The sequence below is a fragment of the Vombatus ursinus genome, unplaced genomic scaffold (assembly GCF_900497805.2).
Source record: "Vombatus ursinus unplaced genomic scaffold, bare-nosed wombat genome assembly UNPS02014170.1, whole genome shotgun sequence".
NCBI classification, from domain to species: Eukaryota; Metazoa; Chordata; class Mammalia; order Diprotodontia; family Vombatidae; genus Vombatus; species Vombatus ursinus.
Genome location: NW_020953948.1, coordinates 2,032,449 through 2,051,396, shown reverse-complemented (window position 1 = coordinate 2,051,396; position 18,948 = coordinate 2,032,449). Strand labels below are relative to the sequence as shown.

The following is an 18,948-nucleotide window of genomic DNA, read 5'->3' as shown; positions in this document are numbered from 1 at the left end:
CAGACCAAATACCTGATACTTACTAGCTGTGTGACCCTGGGCAAGTCACTTAACCCCACTTGCCTGGAAAAAAATACATAAAAAGATGTTTATAAATTATTATTGTTTTAGAAAATGGTAATCACCTTCCAATTTATGTAACTGAATTAAGAGGCAAAATGCTAATTATTTTAGATTTGCTACTAGAAACCATGGGCAAAGTTACTATGTACTGTTCTTAAGCAATACTCATCTTTGTATGCAAAAAGGCAGCAAAAAAAAGAAAATGAAAATTAGTGCCAAGAACTGACAAACTATCGCTATAAAGAAATCTAATTAATCCTCAAAAAATAAGCAAGTCCTTCAGAGGGGCCTGGTAATTAAAAGAGTTGTTGATTACTCTACAGGATGGCGCTGACTTCTTGAAGTCAGAACAGCACAAAGATCACTTGAAAAATAACTCAGGTGCTAACTGGTGCTCTGAAGAAAAAATTGTTTGTTTTCATAAAAACGTGAATAATGAAAAAAATTTTTTTTTTCAGGCAATTGGGGTTAAGTGACTTGCCCAGGATCACACAGCTAGTAAGTGTCAAGTGTTTGGTCTGAGGTCGGATTTGAACTCAGGTCCTCTTGATTTCAGGACCTGTGTTCTATCCACCGCGCCACCTAGCTGCCCCTAAATCATCATTTTTACTGGAAAAAATTACCTTTTCATTCGTGGCTATCACAAAACCATTTTTTCTTTTGCACTTAATAGTATTTTACCCCCAATTATATGTAAAGATAGTTTTCAACATTCATTTGTGTAAGATTTTGAGTTCCTAATTTTTTCCCCTCTCTCCCTTCCCTCCCCCTTCTGCAAGACAGTAAGCAATCTGACACAGGTTATACACGTACAATCATGTTAAACATATTTCCACATTAGTCATGTTGTGAAAGAAGAATCAGAACAAAAGGGAAAAACCATGAGAAAGAAAAAACAAAAAAAATTGAAAATAGTATGCTTCGATCTGCATTCAGACTCCACAGTTCTTTCTTTGGACGTGGATGGCATTTTCCATTATGAGTCCCTCGGAATTGTCTTGCATCATTGTATTGCTAAGTCTAACACAGTTGATCATCGCACAATGTTTCTGTTACTGTGTACAATGTTCTCTTGGTTCTGCTCACTTCACTCAGCACCAGTTCATATAAGTCTTTCCAGGTTTTTCTGAAGTCCACCTGCTCTTCTTTTCTTATAGAACAACAGTATTTCATTACATTCATATACCACAACTTGCCAAAACCATTTTCTGAAGAAGTCCAGGTAAACCTGGGAGGTACCAACATCTTAATGATTTCTTGAGCACCTGGAAGTTTTACCTTACCAAGGGATTGATGAACCCTGCTAAGTATACTGATATACTGAGAAGTAGAACAGTTCCAGAATTTAAAAAATCCCAAATGGAGATTGAATACTGCAACTCCAACTTGCACGATGCTAAACATCATGAGATTAATAAAATTTCTCCAAGAGATGGAGATAAACCTGCTTCAAATGATCTGGGAACTCATATGACTTAAACCCAATTTAAAACTATGGGCTACAATAAAGCTAGACTTGGAAAAATAAACTATTTGTTACAGGTATGAAAAAGAATGGTTTTGGGGACAGCGAGGTGGCACAATGGATAGAGCACAGGCCCTGGAGTTAGGAGGACCTGAGTTCAAATCTGACCTCAGACCAGATCCTTGACATTTACTAGTTGTGTGACCCTAGGGCAAATCACTTAACCCCAACTGCCTCACCCAAAAAAAAAAACAAAAAAAAAACAAAGAAGAAAAAGAATGTGTTGAAATCTTGTAACTGCAATGCCAAATCACATCAAACAAATGACTGTGGCAAAAGGAGGATATGCTGCATATTTCTTAAATTTTAGAAATGTAAAAAAAAACAAAAAACATCTCAAGGTTTGTTGCATGTCAACAAAATCATTTTGCTGTCACAGTTTATTTGCACATCATAGAAGTAATGAACTCTGCAGAAAGGTATTAAAGCTTGAAATACAGAAAAATTTTCCAATAGAAATGTCCAAAATTGGAAAGGACTGCCAAATGAAATGATGGGTTCTCTTTTCAATGAAAGTTTTCATGCAAAGGAGAGATGGCCACTTATCAGTGATGCTGCAGAGGAGTTAACTGTCCAGGTGCAAATTATAATAGATGGACTCAGCACAGGAGGGAGAAAAAGCATTGGACTGGGAGTCAGAGAGGCTTTGTTCAGATCCTATCTCTGTCACTTACTACATGTGTCACCTCAAATAGCTCATTTCCCTTCTCTGGGCCTCCGTTTCATCATCTATAAAATAAAGTGTTTGGACTAGATTTGTCTGCAAAGCAGAGACTCTAAACCTGGGTCCATGAATTTTTGAAAAAACGTTTTGCTAACTGTATATCAATATAGTTAGTTTCCTTGTAATCTTATATATTTCATTTTATATATTTAAAACATTATTCTGAGAAAGGATTCATAGGCTTCACCAGATTTCCAAAAGGATCCATGACCCTACTCTAAGGTTGCTTCCAGGCCTAAATCTATGATCTTATTCTCATTTATATGAATACTCTCAAGTCAAGCAAAGCAATAATAGCAGCTGAAAACCTTTCCACATTGATTACATTCAAAAGTTTAATATTCAGTGCAAATCTTTACTTACAATAAGCTGTGTCCTGTAGCTAAAAGATTTCTCACATTTACTACAATTAAATGGGTTATCTGCAAATGAACTCTATCCTGTTCAGTAAATTAAGTATGCCAGATAAAGGATCCCCTACATTCATTACATTAAAAAGGTTTCTCTCCAGTGTGAATTCTCTGATGTATTTTAACGTAGCTTCTGCAACTGAAGTTTTTCCCACATTGTTTGCACTCAAAGGGTTTCTCTCCAGTATGAATTCTCTCATGTCGAGTAAGGTTCTCACTACGATTGAAAGATTTCCCACATGCATAACAGTCAAAGGGTTTTTCTCCAGTATGAGTTCTCTGGTGTACAATAAGGTGTGCACTTCGACTGAAAGCTTTCCCACACTGATTACATTCAAAAGGTTTCTTCGCTCCAGTATGAATTCTCTTATGTTCAGTAAGTTGTGAAGGCCAGGTAAAAGATTCCCCACATGCATAACATTCAAAGGGTTTCTCTCCAGTGTGAATTTTCTCATGTCGAGTAAGGTCAGAACTTAAACTGAAGGCTTTACCACACTGATTACATTCAAAGGGCTTCTTTGCTCCAATATGAATTCTCTTATGTTCAGTAAGCTGTCTATACCAGGTAAAAGATTCACCACATTCCTTGCATTTAAAGGGCTTCTCTCCAGTATGAATTCTCTGGTGTATAGTAATGTAGTTCCAACAGCTAAAAGATTTCCCACATTCATAACATTCAAAGGTTTTCTGTACAATATGAATTCTCTGACAATTTTTGTAAGATTTACTATTCCTCGAGACTTTCCCACATTCATATGTTTTTTCTTTAGTATGTTTTCTATGAGGCTGAATAAAGTCTGAGGAGTAACTTCGTGACTTCCTGCATGGCTTCTTCCTGGAAAAGAGCCTATCATATTTGCTTGGATCTATACGCTTTTTGAAATTCTTTCCGTATGTGCCACATTTCTGAAACCTTTTAACTTTATGAATTTCCTGTTGCGGAATGAGGTTTGATACCAAACTGAAACTTCCAAATATACAAGATTCATTAGAATTAAACTTAGCCCAACTTTTTTTGTGTACAGTTGTCTGTTGCCTGGATTGTCTTTCCTGGTTAGACTTCAGTTGCTCTGATCTAATATCACATTCCCAGGCTTCTTCTACTTTGTTATCCCAGGGACCACCTGTCTTAAGTTTCTTTTCAGATGACTTTTCCAGAGAAATGCCTTGTTCCGGAGTTGACTCCGCTGATTCATACAGGGTCTCTGGACTAAGGAACCCTGAAAGAAATAAAAAAGGGTCAATCTCCACTATTCTCTGTGCTGGCAGAAAGTAAACTGTCATAGAGGACATTCTAGAGTCTGTTTCTACTCAGAAGAAAAATGAGTGACATGCTAGAGAGAACAAATATAATGCGAGGTATAATTTGATGCTTGAGATACATAATGAAACAACAACAGAGCACCTAGCTGCTTTAAAGGGTTTTAGGTATCGAGTACTAAGTGGATTATGAAATAATTGTAGATGGCAGGTAAAAATTAATCATTTTTAGGAAAATAATGCAATTTTCAAAAATGGAGGAAAGTTTGATCCCACAAACTAGAGACTGGTAACCACGGTGCTTATTTTTAGCAAAGTTCTACAGTCTTAACAAACAGATAGATAACTTGTAAGTAGCTAGAAAAGAAAATGCTGATCAGTAAAATCCATCACGAGATCAATAACAATCTTGCTCCAAAATATTAATAAAGGAGACAAATCAAAATAATTCTGATGTTCTACCTCAATCCTATGTTTGGCAAAGATAACAAAAGTCAATAATGATGACGATGATGATGTCACAACTGAAACTGATTATAATGACCTAATGACCCCAAAGACAACATGAGAAGATAAGCTATTGAAAGTTATTGAATCTCCTCACTACGCATGGTAAAGTTTCAAAGTTAAAAGGAATCCCAGGACCAGCTAGTCTCACCATTGCTGTAAAAGGATGCCCTCTACAACAGAGCTGACAAGTTGTCACCACCTTTTGCTCGAAGTGGCCACCCAATTCCATTTCTGTCTGTTTACTTTTCATTCAATTTTATTTTATTTTCAGCCCAGATTCTCTCTTCCCCTCCCCCTAATTGAGAAGCCAAGAAATACAAAACCAAGTAGAATATGAAGTAATGTAAAGCCAATGTTCACATTAGCCATGTTTTGAGGGAAAAAATGAGAAAAAGAAAAACAAACATGTACTTAGATCTGCACTAAGTCCATCAGCTCTCTCTCCGGAGACGGACAGCACTTTTCATCATGAATCCTTCGGAAATGTGCCAAGTCACTGCGTTTATCAGTTACCAAGTCTTTCACAGTTGACTATCTTCACAATTCAACTCAATTCGCTTTGTATCAGTTCATGTCTCCCTGTGTTTTTCTGAAATCACAGTATTCTATCACATTCATAAACCATAACTTGTTCAACTCTTCCCCAGTTGATGGCCATCTCCTCCTCAGTTTCCAATTCTTTGCCACCACAAAAAAATCTGCTATAAGTATTGTTGTACATTTGGGTACCTTCTCTTTTTCTTTGATCTTTTTGGGGTAGAGACCTAGTAGTGGTTTGCTGGGTCAAAGGGTACGCAGTTTAATAGCTTTTGGGGCTCAGTTCCAAATTGCTTTACAGAATGGTTGGACTAGCTCACAGCTTACACCCACAGTGTACTACTGTCCCTATTTTTCCACATCCTCTCCAGCATTTGTCATCCTTTTCTGTCATATCAGTCAATCTGTTGAGCATGAGGTGGTACCTCAGAGTTGTTTTAATTTGCATGTCTCTAATTATTGGTTATTTAGAGCATTTTTTCAAGACTATAGATAGCTTTGATTTCTTCCTCTGAAAAATGTCTATTCATATCCCTTGATCCTTTATCAATTGGGAAATGGTTCTTATTCTCATAAATTTGGGGCAGTTGCCTACATAGCTGAGAAACGAGACCTTTATCAGACAAACTGGCTACAAAGATATTCCTCCAGTTTCCTGCTTTTCTTCTCATTTTGGCTGCACTGGTTTTGTTTGTGCAAAAACTTTTTAATTTTATGTAATCAAAATTTTCCATTTTACCTCCCATGAACCTTTCTATCTCTTGTTTGGTCATAAACTCTTCCTCTGTCCATAGATCTTACAGGAAATTTGCTTATTAATGTCCTTTCTAAAAAGCTATGGTCAGAACTGAATACAGTACTTCAATGTGGTCTGACAAGGGTACGATTCAGTGAGACTATCACATCCTTGTGTTCCTGGACACAATATCTTTTAACTTTATTTTTTAATTTTTTTTTTTTTTAGGCAATTGGGGTTAAGTAACTTGCCCAGGGTCACATAGCTAGTAAGTGTCAAGTGTTTGGTCTGAGGCCGGATTCGAACTCAGGTCCTCCTGACTTCAGGGCCAGTGCTCTATTTACTATGGCACCTAGCTGCCCCTACAATATCTTTTTAAATGGAGCTCAAGGGCACCTTGGCCTTCTTGGCTGACACTTCACACTGTTTTCTCCTACTGGACGGTACAGCATGGTACAACTCCCATGTCACTTTCAGGGGAACCGCTCCCTACCCATCCCATAACCTGTACTTGTGAAGCTGATTTTGTTTAATCCAAGGGCAAAATGTTATACTTATCCCTATCAAAGATCATCTTACTTGTAGTTTATTGTAGCAAATGCTGTCGAAGATGCTGTTTCAACCCAGCAGTGGGATTTAGATCAAAATCTGACACCCTAGACCACAATAAGCTCCAAGGAGAAAATTAATCTTGGTTGCACAAAGGAAGTGACAGGAGATGCCTTCCCAATGCATGGTTAGGGTTTTTTGAAGGCCTTCTAAATTTCAGGGGCTTCATACATGTAGGCTATTACTATTAGTGTCACACAATCAAAGGTGATCTTTAAAGGCATTTTCCATAGATTAACACAAAAAAATTCAAACTACAGGATTTTAAGTTGGAAGAGGGATGAATATGAATGATGTATCTGAGGAATTTATCAACAAAGGTAAGGTAAGAAACCAAATGGTGAAATAGCCAAGATTTTAGGATTCCTATAGATCTCTTTATCTAGAGCTCTAAATCCATCTATCTAGAGAGACATGGATATATGGATACAGATAGAAATATAGATCTAGATATAGAGATCTAGAGATCTAGACAGATATAGATATGTGAATGCTACACATATGTATCTGAAAGCAAAAGGAACAGAAAACATGAAGTGAGAAAGAGAGAATAAGATTTAGGAGCAGGAGGAAAATTCCAGGGGGTGGCAGGAAAGAAGGGGCTTTCTGGCACAGAGAGAGGGCCTATTGTTTGTAAGCAGGAACAACATTCTCTGAGTCTGGATGTAAGCACAGAAGGGAAATACAGTTAGTGGTGTCATGGAGCATGGCGGCATGACCTGCAGTTCAAAGCACAATCCTTCCATTTGTCAGCTTTGGGATTCTGAGTGGGCCAATTCTCTTTGGGCCTCTGTTTATTTAGCTCTTAACTCCAGGGTTGGACCTTATGACATCTCAGGCTCTATGCTCATGTAATGTTCTGTGACTCTGGTTACTTGAAGTGAGGATGAATGTGTGTATATGAGGAAGCTCATTGGAGAGAAGCTCAGGGCAGGATGAGTCTGGGAGACTTTGGGGAGACCTCTCAGTACAACATTTCAGAAGAGATGCTGCCCTCAGCCGGGCCTTCCATCTGCCTGGTTTTCACCTACTCACCCACACATGTGAATCCAGAGTCTTTACCCTCCAGCACCCATGGGGCTTCTCCTCTCTCCAATTGGAAGATCACATCTGGTTTGGAAATCAGAAGCCCTGCTCATGGGAAAAGATGTGGCAAAGTTACTTCAGAATTCAAGTCTACCCTTTTCCCAGGAGAGGCATGGTGTCAAAGCAGGAAGAATGTGGACCCACAAAGCAGCAAAGAGCTAGGTTCAAATCTCACTTGACAATAAGCTAGTTCAGTGCCCCTCTCAAAGCCTCTGTTTGCTCATCTAAATGCGAGGATAAAAACACTACTTACTCACAGGATTCTTGTAATGAATCAATTCAATTAATCAATAAACATTTAAAAAGCTCCTACTATGTGCCAGGCACTGTACTAATCACTTGCAAGGACCAAACAAGGTAATACATGCAGTGTTTTCTGGACCTTACTGCTCTGTATGGATGTAAGTTGTTATTTTAAATATTGGTTTTTTCCACACCAGGGAAAAAATGGACCAGGAAGGCCCAGTAGATTATAGAAAGGACCTCTATAGGATTATGTTCCATGCAGATTTGGGAAATGTGTTATAAAGTGAATTTGGAATCAAAAAGAAAAATGGTTTAAGTGACTTAATCCATGATAGAGGAATGAGAACATGCTCTCGTTGGCAGCACATACATTAAAACTGAAATAATACTGAGAAGATTAGCATGGCCCCTGCACAAAGATGACGGGCAAATTCATGAAATATTCCATATTTTGTGAAGTGAGCAGAACCAGGAGAACACGGTGTCCAGTAACAGCAATACTGTACAATGATCAACTGTGAATGACTTAGCTATTTTCAGCGATAAAATGATCCAAGATAATTCAAAGGACTCATGATGAAAAAAACGCTAAACCCACCTTCTCAGAAAAGAACTAATGGAGTCTGAATGTAGATCAAAGCACACAATTTTTTTACTTTATTTTTCTTGGGATATTTTTTGGGGGGATCTGTGGTTTGTTTTTGTTTTTTTACAACATTGCTAATACAGAAATATGTTTTTCATGACTGTACATGTATAATCTATATCACATTGTTTGCCTTCTCAAGGAGGAGGCGGGGGAGTGTGAAAGGAAGAGAGAGAATTTGAAACTCAAAATTTTTTAAAATGAATGTTAAAAATTGTTTTTACACGTTATTTGAAAAAATATATAATTTTTTTTTAAGTCCATATTCTTTGACCCAGAGATTCCAATACCTTGAGGCTTATACTCCAAGGAGATCATTGATAAAAACAAAGTTTTCACATACACCAAAAGTTTTACAGCACCACTTTTTGTGATAGCTAAGAATTGAAGACAAAATAGATGCCCATTGATTGGGGAATGGCTAAACAAATGATGGTCTGTGAATATAATGGAATTTTACTGTGCTATAATAAATAATGGATGTGAGGAACACAGAGATATATGGAAAGATCTACATGAACTGATGCAGAGTAAAGTAAGCAGAGCCAAGACAGCAATGTACAAGATAGCAATGTACAAGACAGCAACACACACAACGCCTCCAACAATGTTAACAGAAACAACCACCATAAAAACATCAAAATTGTTGCAAAATTACATAGAACAAATAAGTCTGTCTTAAAAGGAGAGTGTGGAAGACACTCCCATCCCACCCCTCTGCAGAGGTGGGGAAGGCCCACAAGTGTTATACATTGCACAGATTTTTAGATTTTTTTCAATGTATTGATCAATTATACTGATTTTTTCCTCTTTTTTTTCTGTCTTTAAAAATATTATTTTTGGGGGGCAGCTAGGTGGCACAGTGGATAGAGCACTGGCCCTGGAGTCAGGAGGACCTGAGTTCAAATGTGGTCTTAGACCAGACACTTGACACTTACTAGCTGTGTGTCCCTGGGCAAGTCACTTAACCCCAATTGCCTTACGAAAAAAAAAAAAGAATAAATAAAAACAAATAAAAATATTACTTGTTATATGGGATGGCTCTCTAGAAGGGGTAGTGGGAAGGATACTGCATGAAATTATGATGATTCAAAAAAACCCCAAATTATATCAATAAAAACTCATTTAAAGATAATAAAGACATGAGAACATTTCATATCTTCAGGAATCTGCCCTGGTGCTTTAGGAAAAAAACTTCTCATTGAATGAAATAGTGAACGAGAAAGTTGCAGCTACAGGGACAGAACTATAAAGCTATGATTTCCAGGTGTAAAAAAGAAAGCACCTGGGAACAGGAGCAGAAACACCTAGTCACCTGATCTCAAAGGGCCTAGAGATCGCCTGTATTACATGCACTACTGAATATCACTGCATACCAATGAGACAGCCAAGTATTACAGAAACTCCCCACAGGCTCCAGGAATTGAGAATTCCAATCCCTCCTCCCTCCCTCATCTCTATGCGAAAATCCTAAATCACAGCAGAGGAAAGTTGTTCTTACCCAGGGAGACAAGATTCCTATAATTGTCCAGCATCACTTCTTTGTATAAGTCTCTCTGAGCAGGGCCCAAGTGCTGCCACTCTTCCTCAGTGAAGTCCACTGCCACATCCTTGAATGTCACTGACTCCTGAAACACCCAACACAATCCTGCTCAACCAGGGATGACCGCTTATGCAGAACTCCTTGGAGGAGGCAAGAAGTTGGCCGGTGACAAGAAGAGCAATTCTTACAGTGTTCAAGGCTCTGAGAATTCCAAAACAAATATTTTTAAAATATTGAAGTCTCAAACTTGTAAGTATATTCACATTCAGGAAGGTCTTGATGCTTAGCTGAAATGATTAGGCCTCTCACTTGGACTACCACTTTTGATCAAAATGAACTGAATGGTTTTGTTGTATATGTTTCCCTGTAATTTGATTCATTTTTCTTTTGTGTTATGTTTAAATAAATGCTATATCATTAGTGCATAGAAGTAAAATATTGATATTATTTCATTGTAGATGTTGCCTTTAAGCATGACGCAGTTTCCGTGTTTATCTGCTTCAAGTATGTCTATTTTTCCAGGAGAAAGGCAGAACAAATTATGGTGTATAAATGTTATGCAACATTAATGAGCCCCTACACATGACAGAAGGGTTGGTTTCAGAGAAATTTAAGAAGACTTGTATGAGCTGATGCAGAATGAAATGAGCAGAACAAGACTGTAAAGATAAACTCTGAAAGACTTTGGAATTCCAGTGACTAATCATGACTCTGGAGGATAGATAATATGTTATGCTATCCACCTCCTAACAGAGAAGTGATGGGCTAAAGGTACAGAATGAGACATGTTTCTAAAACAGCCAATGTGTGCTTGCAGTTTTCGTTTTCTTCTTCCTTAATTTATTTATTTCCAGTTTTCAACATTCACTTCCACAAGATTTTGAGCTCCAAATTGTCTCCCCATCTCATCCTTCCCCCAACCTAAGATGGCATGCATTCTGAATGCCCTTTCCCCTAGTCTGCCTTCCCTTCTGTCTCTCCCCATCCCTTTCTCTTATCCCTTTCCCCTTCAATTTTCCTGTAGGGCAGGACAGATTTCTATACCCCATTTCCTGTATATCTTATTTCCCAGTTGCATGTGAAAACAATTTTTTTTAACATGTTTTTAAAACTTTGGGTTCCAAATTTTCTCCCTTCCTCCCTCACCACCCACCCTCATTGAGAAGGCAAGCAACTTGACATGGGTTATACATGTATAGTCATGCAAAACCCTTCCATAGTAGTCCTGTTGTGAAAAACTAAGTATATTTCCCTTCATCCTATCCTGCCGTTTATCCTATTCTCTCTTTTGACCCTGTCCTTCCTTTGAAGTGTTTGCTTCTGATTATCCCCTCCCCCAATCTGCCCTCCCCTCTATCATCTCCCTGATCTCTTGTCCCCTTCCCCCCCTGTTTTCCTGTAGGGTAAGATATATTTCCATACCCAACTGAGTGTGTATGTTATTCCCTCCTTAAGCCAAATCCAATGAGAATAAGATTCACCCATTCCCTCTCACTTTCCCCCATTTCCACTCCACTGTGGAAATTTTTCTTGGAAGGGTTTTTCTTGAAAGGCTTCTTGGAAGCCTTTTCTTGTCTGTTTTATGTGAGATAATTTACCCCCATTCTGCCTCTCCCTTTCTCCTTCTCCCAGTATAATCCTCTCACCCCTTAATTTTATTCTCCATATATCACCCCTTCATCTTCAACTCACCCTGTGCCCTCTATCTACCTATCTCTCTCTCTCTCTCTCCATACATGTATGTATGTATATATATATATATATAATTTTTTCCCTCCAACTACCCTAATACTGACAAAGGTCTCATGAGTTACAAATATCATCTTTCCTTGCAGGAATGTAAACAGTTCAACCTTAATAAGTGCCTTTTGATTTCTCTTTCCTGTTTATCTCTTCATGGTTCTCTTGCGTCTTTCATTCATTGAGAATGAGACATATGTTTCTAAAACAGCCAATATGTGCTTGCATTTTTCCTGACTCCACATATTTGTTATAAAGGAGGCTTCTTTTTTATGTGACAAGATAAAATCAGGCCTGTTTTCACAATTTCCTATTGTTGAGGATCTCTATAATTAGCAACACTTCATCTCATCCTGGAGTCTTTGAAGCTACATTTTGACGGCCAAGATCTAATATCACAAATATATTTTTGGCTGGTTTTCAATCAGTCAGTCAACAAATATTTATTAAGAATCTACTATGTGTTGAATACTGTGCTAAGTGCAAGGAAGAGAATAAGCATTTATATAGTACCTACTATGTGCCAGGTATTGTACTAGATACTTTACAAATATTTTCTCATTTGACTCTCAGAACAACCCTGAAAGGTAGGGCTGTTATTATACCCATTTTATAGTTGAGGAAACTGAGACAAACAGAGGTTAAGTGACTTGCCCAGGGTAACACAGCTATTTACATACCTAAGGCCGGCTTTGAACACAGGTCTTCCTGACTCTTGACCCAGTGCACTATCCACTGTGACACAAAGAAAGACAAAAGACAGTGTCTTCTTTCAAAGGGTTCATAGTCTAGTGGGGAAGACTATATGCAAAAATTATATATAAAAAGATAAAGATCGAGATGTATATGTGTGTATATATCTATATATACATATAGATATATACACACACATGCACGTACACACCTCCACACACGTGCATATATACATGCAGCACACATATGTTGTCTGTATACATGTGTATATATACATACATGCATGTGCATGTGCGCACACGCGCACGCACACACACACACACACACACACATAAATGTGAGAAGGGAAGGAAGGAATCAGGAAAGGCTTACTGTACATGGTGGGAACTTAGCTGGGACTTGAAAAAAGCCAGAGATTCCAGACATGGAAAATGTCTAGAGTAGATAAGAAGACAAGAGAGTCTTACCTGAGGAGTGATAGGGAGGCCAGAGCCCTGGATTGCAGAGATGGGGCCAAGGGGGAAATCTGTAAGACTGGAGGGTCTCAGAGGTGTAAGAACTTGGAAAGGGCCTGGTTATGAGGGCTTTGAACACCAGAGGGTTTTATATTTGATCCTGGAAGAGACAGGACTTTTTCTCCTTTCTCTATTTTGTTTTGTTCTTCAGTTTGCAATACTAAAGCAAGCTTAGAGGTAATTACCTAGAATTCTCTGGAAACAGGACTTTAGGAGGGTATTTAAACCCTAGACTTCTTGTGGCAAAAGAGGACTTAGCTAGTAGAGAACTTTCTATATGAGACAAGCATCCTCTGAGCAGCTGCTTGACATAGCTAATAATAGTGATTCCAGCAGAATTTATCCCCAAACACAACACCGAATGGTTCAGCTTAACCACTGTGCCATCACTACACTCTGAACTTTTACTTCGATATTTACACTCCTTCTATGGGCTCCAAGGCCCTTTCCTCATCTTTCTACAAGAGTTTAATCATCATCTCTATGCAAATGACTCCCAAATCTACACACCCAGCCCTAGTTTTTCTCCCGTGCTTCGAGCCCCTATATCACCAACTGCCTATTGGACACTTCAAGCAGGACGTCCAAGAGTCCGCTCAAACTCTACATATTTAAATAGGAACTCGTTATTCCTTATCCACGCCAGCCCTGGATGAACTCATCTCTATTATGAGCATTCCTGGGGATCACGACCATCCTTCCAGGGCAATCACCTAAGTTCTCACCCTTGCAGTCATCTTCAAATCTATCCCATCCCCACCTCACCCAGATGCCAAATTCTACTGTGCTCCCCTCTACACCTCCTATCCCGCCCCCTTCTCTTTATACAGAGTTACCCCCATGCTTAGTCCCCCATCACCTCTTACATAGCCTGCTAGTCTCATTACGTCATCTCTCCTCCCTCTAATCCTTTCTTCATTTAACTGCTTGAAGGGCTATCAAGTACACGTCTAACGAGGTCATTTCCAAGTCCCAGTATTTCCCCACTGCCTCTAAATCCCTCTCAAATCTGGCCTCAACCTCCCCTTCTGGCCTTATAACACACTGCTCCCCCTTTCACATTCTATGGTTCAGTTCAACAGCTCCTCATTCATGACCCCCCCTCCTCCCAGTTCTGTGCTTTTGCACTGGCTGTCCTCTCGTGCCTGGAACGGCCTCCTTTCCCACCCAATACTGGGGAATTCTCAGTTTCATTCAAGGGTCAGTTCAAATGCCACCCACTACATGAAGCCTTTCCTGATCCCTCCCAGGGGACTGTGCCCTCTTCCTAAAAATCACCTTTATCTGTTTCATATATAAAGCAACACAAACATGCTGTCTCCCCTGGCTAGAGGCTAAGCTCCTAGAGGGCAAGGAATGTTTCACTTCTGTATTGTATCCCCAGTGTTTGGCTTATAGTAGGTACTTAATAAATGTTTATTTACCAAGTAATACCCAACTTCTATTTTCACTTAATGGTAAAACAAAAACCAAAAATACAAAAAAACACACACTATTAAATTCACATTTCAAAGGATCACAGAAGTAGAGTTAAGAGTTGAAGGGGTTTCTAGAAGTCATCCAGTATGGTCTAATTCAACAGAAGATGAAAACGAGGCCCAGGGAACTTAACTTGCCCAATGTCACAGGGCAGAAGTAGGCAGGTGGCAGAGGCAGAAGCCCAAGGGCCTCTCATGCCAGATCTCTGCTGGGGCACGCTCCCTCTGCCTCAACCCCCTGCACCTTTCATTTCAACCCCTCTCTCCTCAAATATCTAACTCGTTCCCACCCTCCCCACTTCCCGGGAGAATAAGCAGTGTGGAGTCACATCTCCAGCACTTCATTCCTTTTCTTATCCTACACAGAGCAACAAATTTACCTCCTTTACATGGAGGTGCCACGTCTACCCTTGTCTCAGCATCGTCCCTACCCCTAAAATTTTGCCTCTCATCCTTTCCACCAGATGAGGTGTTTCTGCTTCCCATCTGCTCTTATCAAGAAGAAATAACAATTATAATAATTACTAACATTTATACAGTGCTTACTACATGCCAGGCACTGTGCTAAGTATTTTACAATTAAAATCTCATTTGATCCTTACAACAACCCTGGGAGGTAGGTGATATTATTATCTTCATTTTACAGATGAAGAAACTGAGGCAAACAGGGGTTAAATGACTGGCCCAGGGTCACATTGCTAGTTAGCGTCTGAGGCCAGATTTGAACTTAGATCTTACCGACTCCAGGTCCAGTGATCTATCCATTGTACCACCTAGCTGCCCCATGACTGACTCATGACTTGATACAATCTGCATCCCCACCTACCACCCCCAATTCATCTCCTAATAAACCCTTCCCATGATCTGCCTATTGTAGTCAGTCTAGGCTGGTTGGATTATTTCCCACCAAAGATATGTTCACCAGCCCCCACAAACTAACCACATCCTATCTAGTCCAAGGGCCAACTCAACATGTATTTTCTTCAAGAACTCTGGCATGGTACTGGCATGTCAAAACTGATGTAGTCTTTAAACAAACAAACAAACAAATACGGCTGTACATAGCTGATTCGTGATTCCATAAGCAAGTCTCTTTTTTCTATCCTGCATATACGGAAATGTTCGTGTTTATTGTTGACTGTCAAGTGCCTGATTTTAAATTATTTTTATTTACATCAAACTATTTTTCTGAACTTCTCGGAAGTACTTAATGCCTGCACTTCTCATTTTGATACTTTAAAACTGACAGAAAATGCATGATTAACACATACTAAACAGTTGGTGGAGCCTGAGGTCTCTTTGACAGAGAGAAGTCAGAGAATCTAGCTCAGAGCTGAGCAGAGAGGAGGACTAAATTCCTGAGAAAACATCTTAGTTGTCATTAGAAGGAAGAAACGCCAGAGGATGGGGGTGCATCCGACCCATCATAAAGGCTCCAGTGTCTTGGGATTCGGGGATGTGAGAAAGAGATGCGTCCATACTGGAAGCAACAACCTAGCTATTATTTCTGCAAGGAAGAAAATCCAACTCACCAGGCGCCTGGCTGGTGGGATCACAGGACCCATTTTCTCCCCCTGAATCAGCGCCTTCTGTAAAAGTACAGAATCCTCAGAAAAAAGAGCTGGGAAGAAGAGAGGAAACAGGATGGTGACTAGTATTTCCATGATAAGGGACAAAATTAGAAGTCCCCACACCTCCACATAAAAATCAAATAGGCACTGTGCTAACTGCTGGGGGTACAAAGAAAGTTAAAAAGACAGTCTCTGTTCCCCAAGATATAACACTCAAATATTACAAACAAGACATATACAAGATAACTGGAGATAATCAACAGATTACCACTCAAAAAGGCCAAGTTTAGGAGAATAAGATGGGGAACCTCTTGTCCTGCTGGTCTCATGGGAAGGGAAAGGGCCAAAGTCCTTGGGGCAGCATCCAGGGGTACCTGAATGTCCCACACCTGAAGCGGGGAGGAATGGAGAGACCAAAATCTCTGACACAAGGAATGGAGATTAGTCCTAGGGAAGACCCTCCTACCAAAGAAAAAGGGGAGCACCTAGCAGCTTGGGGTTGGCCCATCCTCAGGGATGTTCCTGGAATTCTGCTCGTGCCTCGATTTCCCTTTCCTACCCAAGCTACGATTTCACTGCCCTAGAGGGATGAGATCATTATTTCTTTTATTATTATTATTATTTTAAATTTAAATTTATTTACTTTCAGTTTTCAACATTCACTTCCACAAGACTTTGAGTTCCAAATTTTCTCCCCATCTCATCCCTCCCCCCACCCCAAGACGGCATGCATTCTGAATACTCCTTCCCCTAGTCTGCCCTCTCTTCTATCTCTCCCCCCCTTCTCTTATCCCCTTCCCCTTCTATATTCCTGTAGGGCAGGATAGATTTCTATACCCCATTTCCTGTTTTTCTTATTTCCCAGTTGCCTGTGAAAAGAAGAGACTATTATTTCACAGAGAGTTGGAAACTGTGGTCTGGAGAGGGCAAGACATCAGGTCACACAGAACGACTGGGATTCGATCCCTGCTCCTGCCTCCACATCCAGCCTCTCTTCTCCAGAGGGGGAGGGGAGGAAGCTCCCTTTCCTGAGCATGCGCAGGAGCCTCCGAGGGCCTCAGTACTACATTTCCCAGAAGCCGCTGCGAAGTGTACTTTTTTCCTTCCAGTCCCAAGGCCAGGACCAAACCCAAGAAACTGATGCAGGAACAGGTTGGGGGGCGGGGAAGAGGGAGGTGCCGGTGAGGCAGGTCAGAAGTACCCGGACATCTCTGTCCTTTTCGGGGCCACTCGCGCACCCCCACAGGGACTGGCCCAGGGCCGAGGCAGCCTGTGTCTCCTGTTCTGGGCATGCGCAGGAGGGAAGGCTGGCAATGAGAAAGAGCTGAGGGGCGAGAGGAAGGAGCCTGAACCTCAGCTTGGGAGGGCGGAGACAGGATGCCCCAGGGGCGTTGCAGGGACATATACCTGACTGGTGGAGGCGGCCACACTCGAGAGGAAGAACACCATGGAGCAGACGGAAGTCCCGCCTGTAGACGTTTCCGGCCCTGATTCCCAGCTCGGGCTGGCTTAACCTTGTTGCCACGGCAAGCGAGGAGGCTCAAAATCGATCCAAGAAGCGATCTCCCCAAACTCTTCTGGGAAAGGTAGTTCTGAGTCCTAGAGTAGCTTCTGCGCATGCCCAGATCTGGAAACCTGGCTAAGTGAGGGACGCGTTCTGCAAAACGGGAGAAAGCTCCTGAGGAGGGATTCCTTCCCTGGGCGCATTATGGTGCGGACTGATTGGGTTTGGGAGATCAGTCTTCAAGAGGCCCCTTCTGAATCCCACAATTATTAATTCTCCAATCCCTTTTCACCTAGTTGTAAATCACTCCCACTCCCAACAGGGGACAGTTCGGCTCCAGAAGCCAGGGCCCTGGTTCGTTCCTGGAGGAACCTGGTCGCTAAAAGAAACAAGTCGTGCATTTCTCCAGCTCTGGTGTATTAGGTTCCCCCTCCTGGAGTTCCTAGGAAAATATCTAAACCGAGCATTGGTATGGCGCATGTTTAAGATCTGCCCAAAAAAGGAATTAACAAATTTCCTTCTAGAAAAGTACTCGTACAAAAATGGGTACCAAGCATAGGACAGCTATTTATTTCCACCACAAAAGAAATACTCAAAATTCAGATGACTGATAAGCACGAATTTAGAAAATAAACAATTGCCCATCACAATATAAGACACAGGTAAGCCACTTTGTGGCACTGCTGCACACATATATTACTTTTATCAAGAAACGGAGCCACTCCTGAGGTGTAGATCTTCTGGCCACTTAGGATCCTGTTTCTTCTCTTTGGTTCCGGAATCCTCTCGTCTTTGGCTACCTTCTCCTCTGAGGAGTGTTGTAGCGGCAGGAATCACCTCCCACTGGGCAGCTCACAACGAAAGAAGTGAAGGCTGAAAACTCTTAAAACTGCGGTTCAGTGACATGCCTCTAGGGAAAGAAACACAAAACGGAAAATGTGGCGGGGACCTGAGGTCCAACTGGTAAGGGAAGAAGCTATACCTCCACCAAAATCCTACTCTCGCTTTAAGGCCGCTTTCCCGAGGTACCCTCTCATCTGCCCCTTCCACCCAAGCCAGACTTTCTTTTTTTGTTTGTTTGTTTGTTTTTTGTTTTTGGCAATTGGGGTTAAGTGACTTGCCCAGGGTCACACAGCTAGTAAGTGTCAAGTGTTTGGTCTCAGGTCGGATTTGAACTCAGGTCCTCCTCACTTCAGGGCCGCAAAAGCCAGACTTTCACGGGATCCTCTCAGAGCATCGAGTCCCAAACTCCTAATTTTACAAAAGGGAGAACTGAGGCCCAGAGATCAAAGGGACTCTCCCGACGTCACGACGCGTGCAAGCAGAAGAGGTGGCATTCGAACTCGCGTTCCCCGATTTCTCATCCTGGCACCCTTCTACTTGCCTCTCTTGGATGCAAGTCACGCTTTTCAACTGAGCGGTTGCCTAGGCGCTTTCCCGGGCATGCGCAGCAGCGGCTGTGGGTGCAGGGACTACGTTTCCCAGAAGCCACTGCACAGAGCTCTGGTCCGCCCAGGGGGTGGGAACCGGCCAGTTGCCATAGAAACTGACG

General features: G+C 41.0%; 1 protein-coding gene and 1 non-coding gene across 3 annotated transcripts; one reads left to right on the top strand and one right to left on the bottom strand.

Moving 5' to 3' along the window:
* Positions 1-2,504: 2,504 nt before the first annotated feature.
* LOC114041201 (zinc finger protein 184-like) lies at positions 2,505-17,357 on the bottom strand. Of its 2 annotated transcripts, XM_027859546.1 has the most exons (5): positions 17,300-17,357; positions 15,854-15,942; positions 9,854-10,096; positions 7,410-7,505; positions 2,505-3,942 (listed from the first exon to the last, which is right to left on the bottom strand). In XM_027859546.1, exons 3-5 carry the CDS (start codon positions 9,885-9,887, stop codon positions 2,804-2,806), a joined length of 1,269 nt encoding a protein of 422 aa, XP_027715347.1. In that variant the 5' UTR covers positions 9,888-10,096; positions 15,854-15,942; positions 17,300-17,357; the 3' UTR covers positions 2,505-2,803. The 2 variants fall into 2 exon arrangements, with proteins under 2 accessions (XP_027715347.1, XP_027715348.1); XM_027859547.1 differs by lacking the exon at positions 15,854-15,942 and having other exon boundaries at positions 17,300-17,350.
* On the top strand, positions 8,054-8,160 carry LOC114041247. Its single transcript, XR_003568896.1, has one exon. It is a non-coding gene; the product is annotated as a U6 spliceosomal RNA (small nuclear RNA).
* Positions 17,358-18,948: the final 1,591 nt, after the last annotated feature.

Bases quoted from the DNA above. Each gene is read 5' to 3' on its own strand.
- LOC114041201 (XM_027859546.1), bottom strand. From the start codon at position 9,887: ATGCTGGACAATTATAGGAATCTTGTCTCCCTGG. The intron at 7,506-9,853 runs GTAAGAACAACT...TCCCATGAGCAG, and splicing joins TAGGAATCTTGTCTCCCTGG to GGCTTCTGATTTCCAAACCA. The intron at 3,943-7,409 runs GTGAGTAGGTGA...TATTTCTTTCAG, and splicing joins CTCTGGATTCACATGTGTGG to GGTTCCTTAGTCCAGAGACC.